Below are 20,507 nucleotides of genomic sequence, written 5' to 3'. Positions count from 1 at the left end.
ATTACAGAGTATTATTATAGAGTATATGGCAGATGAAAACATAAAGACCATACAGTACATTTGCACAATATTAGTTGGAAGAAAAATGATTAATCAACCTAACTTATATGTTTAAAAATTAACTTAAAATATTAAGAATTTGACATGTGGATTCCACTAATTCTTTTTCCTAATCTTGCCCCTGATTTTTCCACATGTCATCCTCTTATTATTAGACATATTTTTAGACTTATCAATTAGGTTGATTTATCATTATCTTAGTTGGAAATATAAAGACCACATAGCAGTACAATAATTAATACAATATTGTTTGGATATACATACACTTAGAATGAAGCTAAATCATACACAGAAAGCCACACAGTACATAACGCTATGGATTATCCAACTTTCATGTTGTTACTATCCGTCTTTCTAATATCTATCTATGTGTACACCATCTCCGGCTGTCGCAACTCTCGGCTTCCACCAGGTCCTTACCCATTTCCGATCATTGGAAACCTGTTACAGCTAGGCAACAAACCCCATCGTTCACTCGCCACACTCTCCAAATGTTATGGTCCGTTAATGTCACTTAAGCTTGGATGTAAAACAACCATAGTCGTTTCGTCACCTGATGTCGCTAAAGAGTTATTTCACACAAATGACCTCTTGTTTTCTAGTCGATCCCTCCCCACCACTTCCCGATTAATGGACCACTATAAATACTCCATGGCCTGGCTGCCGGTTGGAGAACAATGGCGAAGACTGCGAAGAATAACTAGAGAATATTTGTTTTCTGGACAATGTCTAGATGATACCCAACAACTACACATGGAAAAGGTACGTATAAATAACCAAGTGCTATTTTATACTATACAAAAGTGTGACACTATAATGTTTGCTAAATCTGACACTTTTTTAGAAAGTTTGTTGTTGATTTGTATAGAATGTATTACTCGTGGTTATTGTTCTCTTTAGCAGGATGTGTGCAGAAGAAGGAAATATCTACTTAGATATTTAATTTTTATGGCACATAGGTCTATAATGCATGAAACGTTCATTATGCGAATTATTGAACCTTGCTTCACTAAGAAAAAATCGTCTTGCTATATATTTCTGATACAGGAAATGATTAATCTTCCTAAATTAATGACCTAAAAATCCTCCTAATTATTAAATGAAGAAATGTGATAAATCAGGTGGCAAAATTAAAAAAGAGAGTTCGTGTATAACACATGTTTCTTTCTTATAATTTTAGGAGGATTTTTAGGCTAATATTGTTGGAAATATTATGTTAAATATTATTTAATGTGGTTAAATAATTTAACATAAATTTACAAGTTAATAGATATGTTAATAAGGAGTTGAAAGAGTGTTTAACTAAAATGAGTTTGTCCCACATTGGAAGAGGTATAAACATTAAGTGTGTTTATAAGGAGAAGTGTTGGAGGAATTATAATTCCTTATAAGGGGCTACACCCCAAGTGGGCAAGGACCCAACGCACCCAAGACCGGGACCAGGGGCGTGTCCGATGAGGCGTTTTAGTGGCGCACTTTGTACATCGCCGCTTTAGAGCCGCCTTTGTTTTTGACCAGCTCGGTGTGGCTCGATTATGGCTTCCATGGCTCAGTAGGTGGCTGTATGGCTCAAGAGTTTAGTTGTTATGGCTTAAGTGGGTTGATTTGTTCCTGGTTTAACACCTGGAACAACACTTGCTATAGTTCAGCAAGTGACACATGTAATTAAGGTGTAGTTAAGCTTCAATAGTTAACATGTGTCTTGCACTTAAAAAGAAAATCTGATATATACATCAGATTAACAACAACAACAATATGAAGTACATTCTAACACTTTTTCAATCTGGATCATAAAAACAACTACTTCTCTTTCACTTCTCTTCAAGCTGTTATTGAAGGTAAATTTTCGGGTTGTGGTTGACTCCGGCAGTACTTACTGCTTTGGTTGTTGTACCCTGGGAAACTGACGGGTTTACTTGGGTAGCCCGAAATCAGTTTTAAGGGCTCTCTGTTTAACAGAACCCTCAGCCCGTTTTACCTTCTTTTCTGTTCTTTATTTCTATTTCATTTACTTTCTTGTATTGAATAGTTTGTAGTTAATTTCTTTGTAATCTTGTTATAATTCGAATTTGATTTTCAATAAAATGTTATTTATTTGAATGGTGTACCAACAAATATTTAGGAGGATTTATCATTTTCTTTATGATATATAGCTATAGATATTAATAATAATATTAAATTGAGCGAGAGGCAGAATAGTGAGTAATTCATGGGTACAAGTCTCGTTGTGACAAAATTTTGGGCTTTCTCAGTGGAGACGATCGGGTGTCGTCCGCCCGTGATTCCAAATTAATATATTTTGTTAAAAATTTTGCTATTTGAATATTTCATTTGGTTATACTTGTAGGTGCACGAACTTCTTGACCATGTTAGTCAATGTTGTATAGATGAGAAGGCTGTGAACATAGGTGCAATAGCGTTTACCACAGTGGTCAACATTTTATCCAACTTGCTCTTCTCTAAGGATTTATGTCAATATGTTTCCACGGAATCTCAAGAATTTAAGGACGCGATTTGGAGTTTGATGGAAGTTGGTGGAAAGCCGAACATGGCAGACTTTTTTCCAATACTTAGACCCTTGGATCCACAAGGTTTAACACGAAAAGGAAAGGTTTATTTTCAAAAGTTATATGGTATATTTGACGGGATAATCGATCAACGCTTGAAAGCTAGAGCTAGTTCATCACTGAAAGCTGTAAAAACAACAAAAGGAGATGTTTTGGATTCGCTGCTCAATTTAATCCACTTAGAAGATGAATCTGAATTTAGTCGAAGTGACCTATCACATTTGTTGCTGGTAAGTAAATAAATTGGTACATATTAGTTAGACTAAATTTGTGTTTAGAAATTTGTATTATACAAAATGATCATTTTATACGATATTGTAGGATTTGTTTGTTGCGGGTGCTGATACAACATCAACAACGTTCGAATGGGCTATGACAGAGCTCATTCGTAACCCCAAGAAAATGCAGACGTCTCGGTTAGAGATCACAAAACTTATGGAGAACAAAAAGAAGCACATACAAGAAAAGGATATGTCTCAACTCCCTTACTTACAGGCTATAACAAAAGAAACTCTCCGATTATATCCTCCTGCTCCCTTTCTTGTCCCTCATGAAGCCACAAATGACGTTGAAGTTCGAGGATTTGTTGTGCCTAAAAATGCACAAATTCTTTGTAATGTTTGGGCGATCGGACGAGATCCAAATATTTGGTCTGACCCCGAAACATTTATGCCAGAGAGGTTTCTGAAAGTCGATATTGATTATAGAGGCCAAAATTTTGAGCTCATTCCGTTTGGTAGTGGGAGGAGAATGTGTCCGAGATTGAATATTGCTCATAGGATGTTACATGTAATGTTGGGTTCGTTGATTCAGAAGTTTGATTGGAAGCTTGAAGGAAATATGAAAGTAGAAGATATGAATATGGAAGAGAAGTTTGGGCTCACATGTCCAAGAATTGTACCGCTAATGCTCGTTCCTATCCAACTTTGATAAATTTCAAATCTTGTTATTTAATCAAATGCACTTGCCAATGATAGTCTGATTGGGAGTATCTCATATTTAATTTTTGGAAGTCTTTCCTTGGTGAAGAGTTAAATTTGATATACAAACCACTTTCGGTTCATCATAGGCTTTAGTTGGCTATGTCCTTGATCGGTTCCACCAGCTTACATGGTCATCTGAATAGTCGTGGACTCGTAACTTTTGATTCGACTTGAAAACATTATTTTTTGACTCGTGACTTAAAATATGACTCGACTCGTAATAGTCTGGACATTTTTATATAGAACATTAAATTGTATAGTTATATATATCAGGGAAGGAGCCAGGATTTCCGATTGATGGGGGCCAGATAACGTAAGCTATTGTCGAAACTCGTAACATATTAAACAAAGAAAAATAATTCAGACAATAACTTATTTATACTGAATTTTAACTTATGCTCAACATGAAAAAAAACTTAAAAAATAAAGGGTGGTATTTGAATTTCTAAAAAATTAGGAGGCTGTAAAAGAAAATTGTAAATAAAAGCTATAGGAATTGGACCCACCAGATCCACCATCCAAATACACCTACATTATATTACGAGTACTATTTTTATGTCGTCTTCTTCAACATTGCTTCTCGACTTCCAGCCGACAATGTTTGCGACTTTCACCTTTTTTTAAATGGCTCTTATTTCAATCATTTTTACTGATTAGAATGGGCTATATTTTAAAAATATCAATAAATCAATGGCTGGAATATTAGAAAATCCATAAAAAGGTAACAGTTTTACACAAAATTCTTATTAAGGGGAACTTATTTAGGTTTTGTTTATTAAAAAGATTTCATTTTTAAAAAATTCACAATAAAGGTAATGCCGTCAGATTTTGTCGTTAGTCACCCGTTAAATGCCACTTTGTCATGCCACTTCATTAAAAATTCCGACGTCGACATCTGAGTTGCTTAAAAATATTGTCTTGGCTTGCTAATTACGTGGCTTAAAACTTCTTTGTTTATGTCAGTATCAATATATTCATCATCATTATATAATATCTTTATATACATTATATAGGGTTGGTTAATTTTTGGACATCCTAAATTAGGGACCATTAGGGACATGTAACTTACACATGTGTAAGTTGTAACTTATACATGTATAAGTCGTGGTGACGGTAGTCGCCGTCGCCGGAGAATCATGATGGTGGTCAGAGATTTCATGCTGCGAGTATTTTATTTTATTTTAGTATAGTGATGACAAATAATTCATATCATCGTGTCTATGTGGACTTTTTGATGATGTGGCATGACCACGTGAAATTTAACAGGTGACTAACGACAAAAACTAACTTCAATTGAAACTCACATTAAAGTGACTGATGTGTGAAATCGAGTAATAAAATTTATAAGCACGAACTACCAAACGACTGACTACAACACACTCACAGGCAGTGAGCCTGATCGCCTGCAGTATAGTAAACTTGGTAAATCCGAGGTCGATCATAAGGACTAAAGTAAAACAATTGTTAAAATGAAGCAGTTCAAGTAAAGAGGGGGGGTTTTATGACCGAATTGTCACTTTGCAATTTCTTAGAAAATTGTTAGTAATCCCGAAAGATTAATTGAAAAGAATCCGGTATGACTGAGGCAGGGTTCATCGGAAGACGAAAGTAAAAATGATTTTTATGGCAATAAATATTAAAAAGGTGCACTTACTTCGACTAGCTTACATTTGAATCATAGGGTCTAAATATCACTTGCATTGTTGAACGATTTAAAAGGTAATCAAGATGAACTTTCGTTATACTTGAAACTTTAATTGCTCAAAATATAGCTATCGCTCTCGCGAATAATTTCTACTCCAAACAATTAAGCAATAAGAACCTATGTTGATTTTATGATTTAATCTTGTGAAGCTTTCTCTCGAACTTCTTATTTGTCTAATCAGATCTCTCTATCATAGACGTTTGCACACTCAAAATGAATTTAATTTTTTAAACCTTTATCGCTAGTTTCTCTCAAACTCCAATGACTTTAGATTAATTAAAGACCGATTAACAATTTCATAAACCAATTGACAATGACATAGATTTCTTTCGAACTTCTAATTACAATTATCAATCAATAAATACAAAAATTAAAAACAATTTATAAACTAAAATGAATGTGGGTCTTCATTTAAACATAGAAATCTTGTTCAACAAATGCAAGTAACATCAAACAACCATATGACATGTTCACTATCCAAGTAGGTGCTGAGAGATTTAGTCTCTCATAATGAAAAGATAAAAACAATCAATAATATATGAAGACATAATGTACCGAATGTTGAAATCGTTCAAAGAATGACTAAAAATCGAATACGGAATGATGAAATAATCCAATCGTGTTCTTGATCTTCAAAGATGATTCTTCAGATGAAAAACCCCTCCAAAGACTCTTGAAAATGGTTGGGAATTAAAAGGTAGGGTTTTTGAATGATTTAGCATGCTTTATATAGTTTCGAAAAAACTTTTCTAGATTCGGCACCCATTGCGGCGCAACTAGGGTAGTTGCGGCGCTATGGACCTTTGACCGTTGTTGACACGAAGCTGGCTAGGAACCGAAGACGTTGCGGCGCAACTTAACTCTCTATAAATCTATTGCGGCGCAATAGAGTAGTTGCGACGCAATGGGCTTCTTTTTTCAGTTGACTTTCTTGACCAACTTCAAACTTCATCCACGTGCCTCGAAAAACATCTGTAAGCACTTGTTTCACCCCAAAAGTGTCGTTTATTCCAAAAATACACTCAAGTACCTGTTGATAACCTGAAACACTAACAAATACCATAAACGCACCAAATGTATACGAAAACGACTCAAAAATGGTACAAAAGCAACTAAATTCATAGTGGGAAATGGGTGTCAAATACAACACATCAGTGACTTTCACACACATGTGTTATTTACGCATGTTGAGGAATTGATTTCTTAAATGCTCTCAACCATGATTTGTACGGTCATTGTCCATATCACTATGGACTTTGCCTATAAATAGAAGACATCTCACTAGTTGCAAAAGTGCTCGAAACTTTGGAAATGCAACTTGTGTTTTATACTCCAAGATAATTCTTTCGAATATTTCCAAGTTACTAGATCACTTGTATTTCAAAGTTGTTTAGATATCACACCCGGATGTTTATTTTGGTTCCACTACAATCTTTGTATTTTATTTAACATAATTAATAAAAACATTCAAAAATACATCGTGTTCCTTTGACATTTACTTGATATATATTTAGCATTATATAGTATCAGACATTTAGGGTGTGTTTAGTTCAAGAAAACTCCCTTGTTTTCCATTTTCATTTTCTAAGAAAACATGAAAAACAGGAAACGCATTCAAATTGTAACTTTTTAAAAAAGTTTTCCTAGAAAATGAAAATTCATTTTTCCAACTTTTGCACTAAAATTAGAAAATTGTTTTTTTCAGTTTTTGTTTTCACTTTTCTATTTTCTAAACCTTCTATAAACCTAAATTTAGAAAATAAGTGAATTTGAACATGTTTTCTAGTTTCTAAAATGAAAAAATGAAAACTCATTCTTTTATTTTGAACGCGTTTTCAAAATTTTCAAAGGTTTTTTGAAATGAAAAACCTTTTCATTTTCTAGAAAACTAAAAATGGAAAACTTAAAAACATTTTCTCCAACTAAACGCGCCTTTAGTTTCTTGCATTTATCTTTACATTATTTCTTCAACTGAAATATGGATTGTCTCACTGAACTGGTTCAGTTATCAGATTAGTGAAGCTTGCCAGTCATTGTTATCGACATTGAGGTGTCTTCGGGTATACATACAGTTGAAACTTACATTAAAATTTACTTAAAACTTAATTTAAATATAATTAACACTTGTTACGGCTATTCATTATTTTAATAAACAAATTTCTAAAAATATATCTTCACAGATATTTTTTTGAAACTTATCTTAAGTTTAAATCGATGTTGGCAATCCAAGATATCCATCCATATATTAATTTACTTACTAGATTTATTTGAAGATATAAAGAAATTGTTCCCTATATTATTATTATTGTTGTTGTTGTTGTTTTGTTTTTTTTTTTCCATATAAAATCATATCCGAGATACTATTTAGACCCCCACTCCTTTAGATACAATAATAATAATGGGGTTGTAAACGAACCGAACGAACGCGAACTAAGCCTTGTTCATGTTCGTTCGTTTAACTTGACGAACGATTCACGAACAGATAAATGAACATAATGACTTGTTCATGTTCATTCGTTTGTGTTCATGAATGAATGTTCACGATCACAAACGAACGAACACTAATGAACGAACACAAACGAACGAAATATTTATAAATTAAGTATGTTTATTTAAACATTTCTTAAATAATTAGGTATATTAATATATAGAGAAAATGTCACAAATGGTTCATGTGGTTGTCGCTATTCGCATTTTGCCCCTTGTGCTTTTTTTTCGTTGCAAACGGTCCCTTAATTTTCCATTCGCATTGCCAGTAGTCCCTGATACTAACTTCTGTTAGTTTTATCCGTTAAACTCCTCACATGCATACCACGTGAGGGGCATTCTGGTCTATTTATAATCACATGGACTATTTGTGATAAATACATAACACTTTTCCATTAATTTTTGTATTCATATATGCAGATGTATCTATATGCAACTGTATATGTAGCATATCTATCAATAATTCTCTATCTATACCTTTCTTAATCCCGATCCAAAAATCCTTTAAGAATAAAACATCCGTTGTATTTGTGAGAGAAATATAACTTAAAAAGGTGAAAAAAAACACAAGTAATTATAGTTTTAGAAAGATTAACGAGGAGAGGAACAAGAGATGGATTTCCAGATTGTGGGCCACCGCAAAGGTAAGTTCTTTTCTTATTACTCACTTTATTCAACTTATGTCTCCGATTTTTCTTCCGGTCCATTTATTTCTCACAACCATATGTTTTCTTCATATGTTTTATTATTACTTCATTATTTATAAAAAAAAAGGTTAAAAATAAGCAACACTTATTGTAATATTGTATGCATGATCCTAGAGCCTTTATATATCCCCCATAGACCAAAGTAATCAATTTTTGGTGCATTGTTTAATATAAATTTTTTAAATTATAAAATGACTCAAAAGGTCAAAGTCAAATGCATAATAAAGCTTTCGTAATAATTACATAGCAATGTGGTTTTCTTACATCTTCTTGAAGAAGAGTAACCATCTTCATTAAAGGAAGATGGATTTATTGGGCAATCGAAACAAAGCTTGTAATACATAAAGTATTGCTGATGGGATTAGATACATGGGATGACAACAAATGATAATTGTGGCCTTTTTTGTTTGAATCAATATATGTATATGTACTTTTACATCACTGGAATTATTAGTAGCATTATTTGATTGATTTTATATTTATCTATTTATTTGTGATATAAAATGGGATTTTAATTCTTATTGATGTTATAATTTTTTTTGGATAAATAGAAATTATGGTGTTCATTACATTTAATTTTTAGTATTTCATGGTGACAAAAATTACACGATTCCCTCATTACAACAAATTCGATTAAGCTTTCGTTGTTTGTGTTTGTAAAGTTTCAAGATCTCGTATGATGGTTGTAATAATAATGGTTGTTAGTTGTTTTTTTTTAATGTTAGATGTTCTTGTTAATGATTGTACAAAGAAGATGGGGGATGGAGAATAAGATGGGTTGGAAAGATGAACAGGAGAGAGAAATAAGAATGAATGGGTATGGAAGAAGAAGAAAAAAGAAATGATGGATGGAGGTTTATTATGATGTGAAAGGACAGAATTACCCTCATGTGCATTGAATGTGAAGGTTTTAACGGCTAAAACTAACAGAAGTTAGTGCGAAGGACTGCAAGCAACGAGAACGGAAAACCGAGGGACTGTTTGCAATGAAAAAAAGCATAAGGGGCAAAATGCGAATATCAACAACCATAGGGACCATTTGTGACATTTTCTCCAATATATATTATATAAAAGAAATATTTATATTTAAACTATTTTTTATAGTATAGGTTATTATGTGTATGTATATGTAAACGAACATAATGGATTATTGTTCACGAACATAAACAAACTATTGTTCATGAAAGACGGTTCATGAACTATTGTTCACGAACGACCATTTATCAACATAAACGAACGAACGTTCACGAACAGATTATCGAACGTTCATGAACGTAAATGAACGAACGAGAGCTTTGTTCATGTTTGTTCATTTAGCTAAACAAACGAATACGAAAGAACTTTTCGCCGAACGGTTCATGAACTCTTCGTGAACTGTTCAGCTCGTTTACAGCCCTAAGCGAGAGTCACAAGTTCGAATCCCATCTCGAGCGTTGTGGTTGGCCAGATTTTTTTGGTGGAACGAGTTGAATTTACCGAGTGGGGCGGGCGGGAGAAGGGAATCGGGTAGGCCCACGGTATTTAGTTCGGATACCCGTGGTCTGGACCTTCGCTGTTCAAAAAAATTATTATTATTATTATTATTATTATTATTATTATTATTATTATTATTATTTATAAAAGTGGTTGTTATTATTATTATTAATACTTAAAATAATAACATTGTTAATTCTGTGAATTCATCAAAAATTCATTTCTAATTCCGTGAATTAAAAATCAAACTGACACATCAGCAAGTTATCCGGTCAGATGTTACATTTTCTGCTAATAAACAAAAGATGCTTTCTAAAAAGTAAAACTTTCAAAGAATATTGCTAATTTCATGAAATCGAGTAAAGTTCATTTCTATTTTCTGCAGTTATCTTTTTTTTTTTTTTTTAATTTAATGAGAGTTTAGGGTTTTTTGAAGCTTTGTATTCATGTATTATATAATAAACTAGTATCCTTTAAAAAAAAGTCAGAGTCAAAGTCAAACTGTTGCGAGTTGCGATTTTTGCATTTCTAGTTGCGATTTTGGCATTTCTTGTTGCGATTTTGGCTTTCGTGTTGCGATTTTGTTGGTTATTTTGTGATAATCCGAAAAACCTTGGTTATTTTGGTAAGATTGCCACGAAAATTGGCAATTGTCGCAATTTTTTTTTTAAAAGTGATTATGCAATACAAAATGATCAAAACATAGGTTCTGAATTATCCCCGTTCAGCCTTTACTTTCTTTCCTTTCTTCATTTTTTTTTTCTTTTATCTTTATTTTTTGTTAATTTAACTTTCTTCAATTTTATAATTAAGTATAAGTGTACCAGTAGATACGGTTAATTAAATAATTACTAGCCGGTACTACGGTACGAAGGTAAACCCAAATGCCGTGTCTAGTTATATTGGACTGCCACCGATATCCGGTAATACCAGCTGATATCCAGTATTTAAAACATTGATGTAGGGATGGTTTTCGGTACGGAACCGTACCGAAACCGACTAGTACCGAAACCGAAAACAACCTAAAATGAGAACCGAATACCGCACCGATTATATAGGTACGGTACCGGTACCGGTTTTTCGGTATCAATACCGAATAGTACCGAAAACATTCATCCATGTTATATAAGAACTCATATACATATTAATTCTTGGACGACTTTATCTTTTAACATATCTTTTAATGATTTAATGGTTATGATGAGTAATTTTTATTTTAATATATAGATGGACAACTTTAACTTATCAGCAAATGATCTTCGATTTTGACACTATTCTATATCTGTATTTCCTAACAGTAGCAGTAGTAGACAGTAGTATAATATATGTAAATGACATATCAGTATATAGTTATTTACTAAAGTAGCAGTAGTAGTACTATAATATATGTAAAATCTAATGCAACCTGACATAGTACTATATGTATTAAAGAAATCGGTATTCTTTTTCGGTTTTCCCGTACCGAACCGGTACCGAACCGAATAGTACCGAAACCTAATACGTCTCAAAAGAAGAACCGATACCGATTCCGAATCCCTATCGGTACCGATTTTCGGTACCGGTACCGGTTCGGTTTCGGTATTTCGGTTTTTTTGCTCATCCCTACATTGATGGATACAAATATTCATTCATGATTTTGTATTTTCTTAGGAAAAATGATTAATCAACCTAACTCATATGTTTAAAAATCAACTTAAAACCTTAAGAATTTGACATGTGGATTTTACTAATTCTCTTTCCTAATTTCGCCCCCTGATTTTTTCATATGTCATCATCTTACTATTAGACATATCTTTTAGCACACAAATTAAGTTGATTTATCATTATACTTTTCTTAGCCATTCATTTTATCATTGGACTTTAACATGTAGATACAAATATTCATTCCATCACTTTGTATTTTCATAGCCATTCATTTTATCATTGGAATTTAACATGTAGGAATGTTCATATTTTCGTTGCCATTCAGTTTATCGTCATACATTTTCAAAAGACACGTTCATATTTACTTTGCAAGTCATTTATTATTATTCATTTTCAACTACACATGTCGCTTATTTCATTTGTTAACCACATATCTAACATGTTGACTTTATGTGCTTTTACCAAGGATGTAGATATACAAAACAACTACTATTAAATTATTTATATATCAAAAGTAATGCTTATGAACAATAGTCATGATCTTTAATCATTAGAGACGTACCATACACCTTTACAACTTCGTACGTCTTTAATTTGACACGTATCAGAGTTTCGAATTTCACTTTCAGATATGCTTTTGTCTTATTTTAATTTTAAAAAATGATTAATGTGTTTAATTCGTATACTTAAAAGCAGATCTAAAAAAGAGATCATGTCATGTGGCAAGATCAAAAGGTATAGATAATAAATGAGAATTAGTGAAAAACATGTATCATGTTATGTATGGAGTAGGCATATTATTAGATATATAAATTAGACATATATATCATTTTTCCTATAATTGTCTTTTGTATTTTTTCCTCTTTATACTTTTTATTTTAATTTTTAACTTTATTCTACGACGAATATATATATATATATATAATAGTTCACATATTTTTTTTGTTCATTCACATGTGAAATGATATAAAAATATATGTTGTAGAAGAAACTTTTTCAAGAAACTTTCAAATTAGCCTTTTATGAACTTGTGAATGAATTTGTTCACGTTTTTTGTTCACATGTGACAAAAGACTATATATAAGGTTTCGAAAAAAAAAAAATCTACAATATATGTTTTTATAACATTTCACATGTGAATGACCAAAAAAAGCACGGGATCCCTTGTATGTATATATATATATAGGGTACAGATCTTAGGAAAAAATTGTGTGAAGAAAGAACGGGGGAGAGATGGTCTATAACTTTTTTTTTTATCTTGTTTATTTCATTTTTCATTTAAAATGTTTTTTTTCATAAAACCTATTCCAAAAAATTAAAAAAGTAAAAAGTAAAAAAACACTTTACACATGTAATAAGGTATACAATTTACATGTATAACCTATACAACCTACATGAGTGTAAGATAATATTTTATATTATATTTCTTGAATTTTTTATTTTTTATGAATGAGTTTTTCTTAAAAATAGAATAAAAAAAATAAACAAAAAAATAAAAACCACCTTGTTTCTTTTCTATCTTTACACGTGTGTAAGGTAAATTTTTATTTTCTTGAAATTTTTATTTTCTTTAAACGAGTATTTATTAAAAATAAAATTAATAAAGGTAAAAAACAAAATAAAAACGTTTCTAATCTATCCTTACACGTGTGTAAGGTAATTTTTTATTTCACTGAATTTTTTTTAATGAGTTTTTATCAAAAGTAATATAAAAATTAAGAAAAGTTAAAAAACAAAATAAATTAAAAACCACATTTTTTCTCTTCTATTCTTAAGTCACCATCTCATTTGCGATATATATATATATATATGGAATATTTGATTGTTAGAAATCTAAGCTTGAGTCTGAAGCCCTTCACATCTTAATACTTTAATTCATAAAGAATATAGGGCAATCATTTATTTATTGTAAATATTAAAAATTTAGTATGAAAGAAGTTCTATACCTGACATTATGCATATAATAATTACATACTCACTTCTCTCTCTCTCTCTCTCTCTCTATATATATATATATATATATCTAATTAATAAAACAGTAATTATCCAAGCATTCTAAGACATCCTCCTTATTATAAAGCTACCCTTAAATATTGCTACATAGGATTTATCCTAGGTGGCATCCCCATATTTTTTTACAATATATTTATTTATATTTTCATTTATTTATATTTATAAAATTCTTTTTTCAAAAATACACACATTACTTGTGGTAAATATATTGTTTATTTCTAAAAAAATATTTTTCCAAAAATACACACATTACTTGTGGTAAATATATTGTTTATTTCTATATAAATATGCTTCCTAATGCCCATCGACACAATTATATAAAATTCTTAGGTTTTCTCTTTAATTTTGTTCTTTACCACTTTCAATATGCAAGTTAACCGATTTGTTATATTTCATGTGTTCTATTGCACGTCATTTTTTTATTTTTCTTAATTTATTAGTTATGGCACAACTTAATTACAGTAAGATTTATCTGCTTTATTGTTATTGTTACTCAACTACAATACTTTTTTCCTTAGATTTTGGGTGACCATTTTTAATGGCAAATCTCATGATGGTTGTTAATCAAAGGTGTTAGTGAAAAATCTATTGTTTTTGTAAATAAAATTTTTGGTTTCAATTAATAATTAACAACATAAATAATAAATAGACTGAGTTTATATATATTATTAAAGCAGAAAAACAATTTGTTAGTAATTGTTAGCGTATATATATAGTTTTAGCCAACACTTAATTGAACTATATTTTTAAACAACTGCGTATCGTGCGGGGTAAAAGACCTAGTGTATATATATAGTGAAAAGTTATTTTAAGAACCTCTAAAAAGACAATAACTTTTAAGAACTTTTTAATTCAAGCTTAATCCTTAATTATTATTTACATGATAATTGTTTTTGAATTGTTTAGATGAAATTTTAGCTTTTACAATTATGTAGAAACATGGATTATCATTCATTATGCAATTTTTGGAGACATTAATTTTATGATCACATGTGCACGAATAACGTTATGATCACATGTATGCAGGTCGATCATATGTATGCAAGTATTTTTGTAAAATAATATTTTCATGAGATTGGTGATGATCAAATGTATATAGATGGTTATATGAACATTTTCAAGCAATTATATAACCATTTGAACATGTGTAAGCAATCATATAGTGAATAACTTGAATTTAAAAAGGGTTCTTAAACCTTACCCTATATATATATATATATATATAAGAGTGAGTTATTCTGGAAAAAAAATTAATACAAATCAAATGGGACTATTTATAGGATTAAGATGTAATAGTTACATCCGTATTAATCTGAACAGCTTTATAAAACAAGCTACCCATTCTCCCTTTTTAAGTTTCTATCTTTAAGAAACCTAAAATACCCTTAAGTTTTAACACACTCTCAACCCACACACCATATCTACCCAAAATATCCATAAAATATTTTTCCAACACTATCTAGCTATCTAAACTGCCTCTTTTCTTAATTCACTAATTTAAATCTTTTCATCCTAATATACCTATAATAATATTAATAAAATTATTTACAACATACATCCCTTAATGACTTAACCCTTAAAATAACTACAATACTCATTTTACATCAGTTACTTTTACATTAATAACCACATCGTTACCGCCACCATCGTTGCCGCCGCCACCCATCATTATCAACGTCACCGCATTACGTGAGTATCCCTCTCATATATATAAAGTGTATAGGCTTCCTACTCAATAACTTTTAGGCTTCCATTAGCATGTAAGTTAAATGTTTAATTTCAAAAAAAAAAAGTTATATTTTTAGTCTTCAGACTAATTAAAACATACACATATAATCCTTCATTTACTTTTAGAAATAAGTAACTTACATGTTACTAAAAGCATATAGGTTATTAGCATTAGGGTTGTATAGAACAAGTCATGAACAGTTCACCATCTGTTTCTCGAGGAGTTTGTTCGTGTTTATTCGTTTCGCTAAATGAACGAATATAAAAACATAAATTTGTTTCTATAGTTATATGAACGAACATGAACAAAATTGTCGCACATTCATTTATATTCAAGAAATTTCGATAATTTGTTCGTGAATATTCGTTAAATTATATTAGTGAACATTATTTATTTGTTTATGTTCGTGAATATTTATCCGTATATGTTCGTTTATATAAATATAAATATAACTTTTATGTATATAATATACTAAATGTAATAGCTAATTATTGATAGAAATTAACTACAAGTTTTTTTAAATAAAAATCTCTTATTTATTAGATGAATGTTTAATACTAAAATTATAAATAGGAATCTTCAATAATATTAGAGTTATATTTTTTAATAATGAATATAAGTTCTAATAATACTAATTATATGTTTGTTCATTTGTGTTCATTTATTTATGTTCATGAACGTTTATTCGTAAACACAACGAAGAAACCTGAACAAGTCATTTTTTAATTAACGAACATGAACACAAGTGTATGTGTTAGGTCGAAAAAACGACCAAGTATAAATTGTTCAGAAATATTTGAGTTTCAGAGAAAATATTTGTACAGAAATTCTGAAGCCTTTCAGAATTAATTCTCTGAAGCTTCACTTCAAATCAAGATCAACCCAAACTGAAGACATTCACTCTGAAGTCGAAGACTGAAGAAAGAGAATCATCTCAGAAGCAGAGCTCAGAGAAGATTCTACCTGATCGAAGACTGAAGCATCTCAGTGTAAAAGTACTTACAACACTTTACCCTGATTACGAGGAAACCTTTTTTACTTTACCATGCTTTATCCAGACAATAACATTGTCTCTGGAAAGCTTTTTGGTTAAGTCAAATGGTTGGAAATAAAGTGTGAAATGTCACATCAAATGACTTTCACACTTAACCTTAAAATACAGGATTAAGGAATCTTATTGATTTCCTTAAATGTATCCCAACAAAGTATTGTACGGCCTAGTCCATGTCATCATGGACTTTGCCTATAAATACAAGGCTTCTCACATTTTGCAAGGTGCTCGAAACTTTGGCATTGCAACTTGTGAGATATACTCTAAGTAATTTTTACGAGTATTTCCAAGTTATTAGATCGCTTGTATTTCAAGGTTGTTTAGATATCTTAACAAGTGTGATTATCTTTGTTCCGCAACAACCTTTGTATTTTGTTTATATAAATGAATAAAATACATTGAAAAATACATCGTGTCTTAATTGCTTAAATACTTGATTATACATATTACTTATATAGTTTCAACACTTTGTTTCTTGCATTTACTTGTTGTTGATATCCATATCTGGATCGTATTCTGAACTAGTCATTCTTCTAGTTCAGAATTACTTGCCAGTCGGGTTTACTTGATATACTTGTCTTATTTATTGTTGTATTCGACTAACATCTTGTGCAGGGACTTACAGTATGTTCATTTATTCATTCGTGAACCGTTCGTTAAGTAAAATGAACAAACATAAACAAGGTCTCACTGATGTTTGTTCGGTTGGTTTACAACCCTAATTCCCGTAAAACAACTTTTAAATGGTTAATGTTTTTTCCTATATTTTTACTTCTATATAAAACAAACTAATCATCCTCTTTTTTCAACTTTCAGCTTTAAAATACCTAAACTACCCTACTATTTTACTCAATAATTTAAATATCTCCACCAAATATATTTATAATACTCTTAATGAAATTATTTACCAGATATATCCCTCAACCCCTTAAATATATAACAACGGTACTCTTTATGTCAAATTTTTTTAATCACACTGTCAACAGCGTACTGTCACCCGTTAGCTCCTCCGCCGCCACCTGTCAGGCCGTCATCACCACGGCTGCATTGTGCGGGTACCCGTCTAATATATATGATCTAATATAATGATAAAATGTAGAAATAATTGAAATTGGAAAAATATACGTCAGGCGATATTAGTACAATATAAATTAGTTAGATATGTACATCAAGTCAATATTAGTTATATGCATACGATGTAGATGTATGTATATAGAATGAAGCTAAATCATGCACGGATGCACACACCACCACACACAAGTCTATGGATTATCCAAGCTTCTTATTCCTGTCTCTCTTTCTAATATCTATCTATGTGTACATCATCTCTGGCCGTCGTAACTCTCGGCTTCCACCGGGTCCTTACCCTCTTCCGGTCATCGGAAACCTGTTTCAGCTAAGCAACAAACCCCATCGTTCACTCGCCACCCTCTCCAAACGTTATGGTCCGTTAATGTCACTTAAGCTTGGAAGTAAAACAACCATAGTTGTTTCGTCACCTGATATGGCAAAAGAGTTATTTCACACAAATGACAAGTTATTTTCTAGCCGATCTGTTCCCAACATTCTCCGGTTGATGGACCGCCATAAATACTCCATGGTTTTTCTCCCAGCCGGAGAACAATGGCGAAGACTGCGAAGAATAAGTAGAGAATATTTATTATCTGGGCAATGTTTAGATGCTTCCCAACAACTACGTATGGAAAAGGTACTAGGTAGTATTTTTTGCTAAATCCAATTTGGAAGGAGATTCCCTCAAGTTGAAACAACTTGATAGGTCAAGTTAAAAGAATCATGGCCTTTGGATTAAAATCAAAGGCCAAGATTCAAGGGCCATGATTCTTCTAACTTGACTCAAGTTAGTATTATAACCTGAGGGAATCCTCATCCATCCAATTTAGTGACAAAATTTGAATGAACTACTAACTGCTGTTTTCTAGTGGGGTTTTAAAAAAAAGATATGGACAGAAAAGGAAAATATCTACTTTGAATAATGTTTATGTGATTATGTCAAATACGTATATATATATGATGCTAGTATATACTCCGATATATCTGATACTATATATGTCATTTGATTATACTTGTAGGTACATGAACTTCTTGACCATGTTAGTCAATGTTGTATAAATGAAAAGGCTGTAAACGTAGGTGCAGCGGCGTTTACTACAGCCGTTAACATTTTATCCAACTTGATCTTCTCTAAGGATTTATGTCAATACGTTTCTTCAGAATCTCAAGAATTTAAGGATGCGATTTGGGGTGTGATGGAAATTAGTGGAAAGCCGAACTTGGTAGACTTTTTTCCAATCCTAAGTCCCTTGGATCCACAAGGCTTAACAAGACAAGGACGTGTTTATTTTCAAAAGTTATATGGTATTTTTGACAGGATCATCGATCAACGGTTGGAAACTAGAGCTAGTTCATCATCGGATGAAGATCTTAAATCAACCAAGAAAGATCTTTTGGACGTGTTGCTCAACCTCCTCAACTTCAAAGATGAATCTAAATTTAGTCGAAATGGCCTAATACATTTATTGATGGTAAGCAAATACATTGATCAGACTAAACTTGTGTTTAGAGTTTGAGTTGTACAAATTGATCATTTCTAAATATTATTTATAGGATTTGTTTATAGCGGGAGCGGATACAACATCAACCACGTTCGAATGGGCTATGACAGAGCTCATTCGAAACCCCAAGAAAATGGAGACGGCCCGGTTAGAGATTACAAAACTTATACAGAACAACAAGATGCATATACAAGAAAAGCATATCTCTCAACTACCTTATTTACAAGCTATAACTAAAGAAACTCTCCGACTATATCCACCTGCTCCCTTTCTTATTCCTCACGAAGCCATACATGACGTAGAAATTCAAGGCTTTGTTGTGCCTAAAAATGCACAAATTCTTTGTAATGTTTGGGCTATTGGACGAGACTTGAATATTTGGTCAGACCCTGAAACATTTATGCCAGAGAGGTTTTTGGAAGCTGATATCGATTATAGAGGCCAAAATTTTGAGCTCATTCCATTTGGTAGCGGGAGGAGAATATGTCCGGGATTGAATGCTGCACATAGGATGTTACATGTAATGTTGGGTTCTTTGATTCAGAAGTTTGATTGGAAGCTTGAAGGAAATATGAAAGTAGAAGATATGAATATGGAAGAGAAGTTTGGGCTCACATGTCCAAGAAATGTACCCCTAATGGCCGTACCAATTAAACTTTGATTGGTTTTCATATCATATTCCACATGCTTAGATAATCTATCTGAGATGGGTGATTAATGTATTTGACTATTTGTGGTAATTGAACGATTAAAGTTAAATATGTGATATTGAAATTGATAAAGATGTAACACTGAAACCGATAAAAAAAAAAAACAAGATGTGCGATATTGAAACTGAAAAAAGAAATGCGTTAGTTTTCTTGGTATGCTTTTTTCCACACAAATTGGAACTAATCAATATCTAGTATTTACTCCTTTTTTCAATTATATATTTGATAACTATAAAATAACTTTTTTTTTTCCACTAATATAAAAATCTTCACCTAATAAACCTAATATTCTTAATGAAATTATTTACAATATACATATTTCAATCTTTAAAATAACTACAGTGTCCATTTTACATTATTTACATGTGCAATAATAATCACATGCACCGTCACCACCACTTGCCTGCACTATCTGTCGTCGTCACCGCTGAATCATGCATGCATTTGTCAAACAATCTAATATAGGGTTAGCCCATTTAATAAAAGCTTTGGTCTTGGAAGGAAAAGACCAAATCTCAAATGATTTATCGTTAAGTAAATTAATATAAAATACCAGGTTACACGATAAAGTAGTATCTCATCTTTTTTGAAGATTTTTTCTTAGGTTGAGAATTGGTCTAGCAAGCCACTTTTGGCTTATCTTAGTGATCGATCTAACCATGTTCTGTCGGCTCGAGCCAATTCCCTAACGACCCTTAAATATGTTAAAGGCCGGATTCGAACCTAAACCTCGTGTGAGGAAATAAAACTCATTGTCACTAAACTAATTTTTTGTGATGGTTATAAAAGTTAAAAAGCTAGCTTT

At 31.5% G+C, this 20,507-nt stretch overlaps 1 protein-coding gene across 3 annotated transcripts; it reads left to right on the top strand.

Moving 5' to 3' along the window:
• Positions 1 to 330: 330 nt before the first annotated feature.
• Positions 331 to 19,753, top strand: LOC122586889 (cytochrome P450 76T24-like). 3 transcript variants are annotated; one of them, XM_043758907.1, is made up of 4 exons: positions 333 to 822; positions 2,408 to 2,857; positions 2,949 to 3,511; positions 19,608 to 19,753. In XM_043758907.1, the coding sequence occupies exons 1-4, from the start codon at positions 376 to 378 to the stop codon at positions 19,651 to 19,653; spliced, it is 1,506 nt and encodes a 501-aa protein (XP_043614842.1). In that variant the 5' UTR covers positions 333 to 375; the 3' UTR covers positions 19,654 to 19,753. The 3 variants fall into 3 exon arrangements, with proteins under 3 accessions (XP_043614843.1, XP_043614842.1, XP_043614841.1); XM_043758908.1 differs by lacking the exon at positions 19,608 to 19,753 and having other exon boundaries at positions 331 to 822; positions 2,949 to 3,639; XM_043758906.1 differs by lacking the exons at positions 333 to 822; positions 2,408 to 2,857; positions 2,949 to 3,511 and adding exons at positions 17,641 to 18,127; positions 18,510 to 18,962 and having other exon boundaries at positions 19,045 to 19,753.
• The last annotated feature ends 754 nt before the right edge of the window (positions 19,754 to 20,507 follow it).

The sequence above is a fragment of the Erigeron canadensis genome, chromosome 2 (genome assembly GCF_010389155.1).
Source record: "Erigeron canadensis isolate Cc75 chromosome 2, C_canadensis_v1, whole genome shotgun sequence".
Taxonomy (NCBI): Eukaryota; Viridiplantae; Streptophyta; class Magnoliopsida; order Asterales; family Asteraceae; genus Erigeron; species Erigeron canadensis.
The sequence above is the reverse complement of the archived record's forward strand: the minus strand, read 5'-3'. Positions and strand labels throughout refer to the sequence as shown.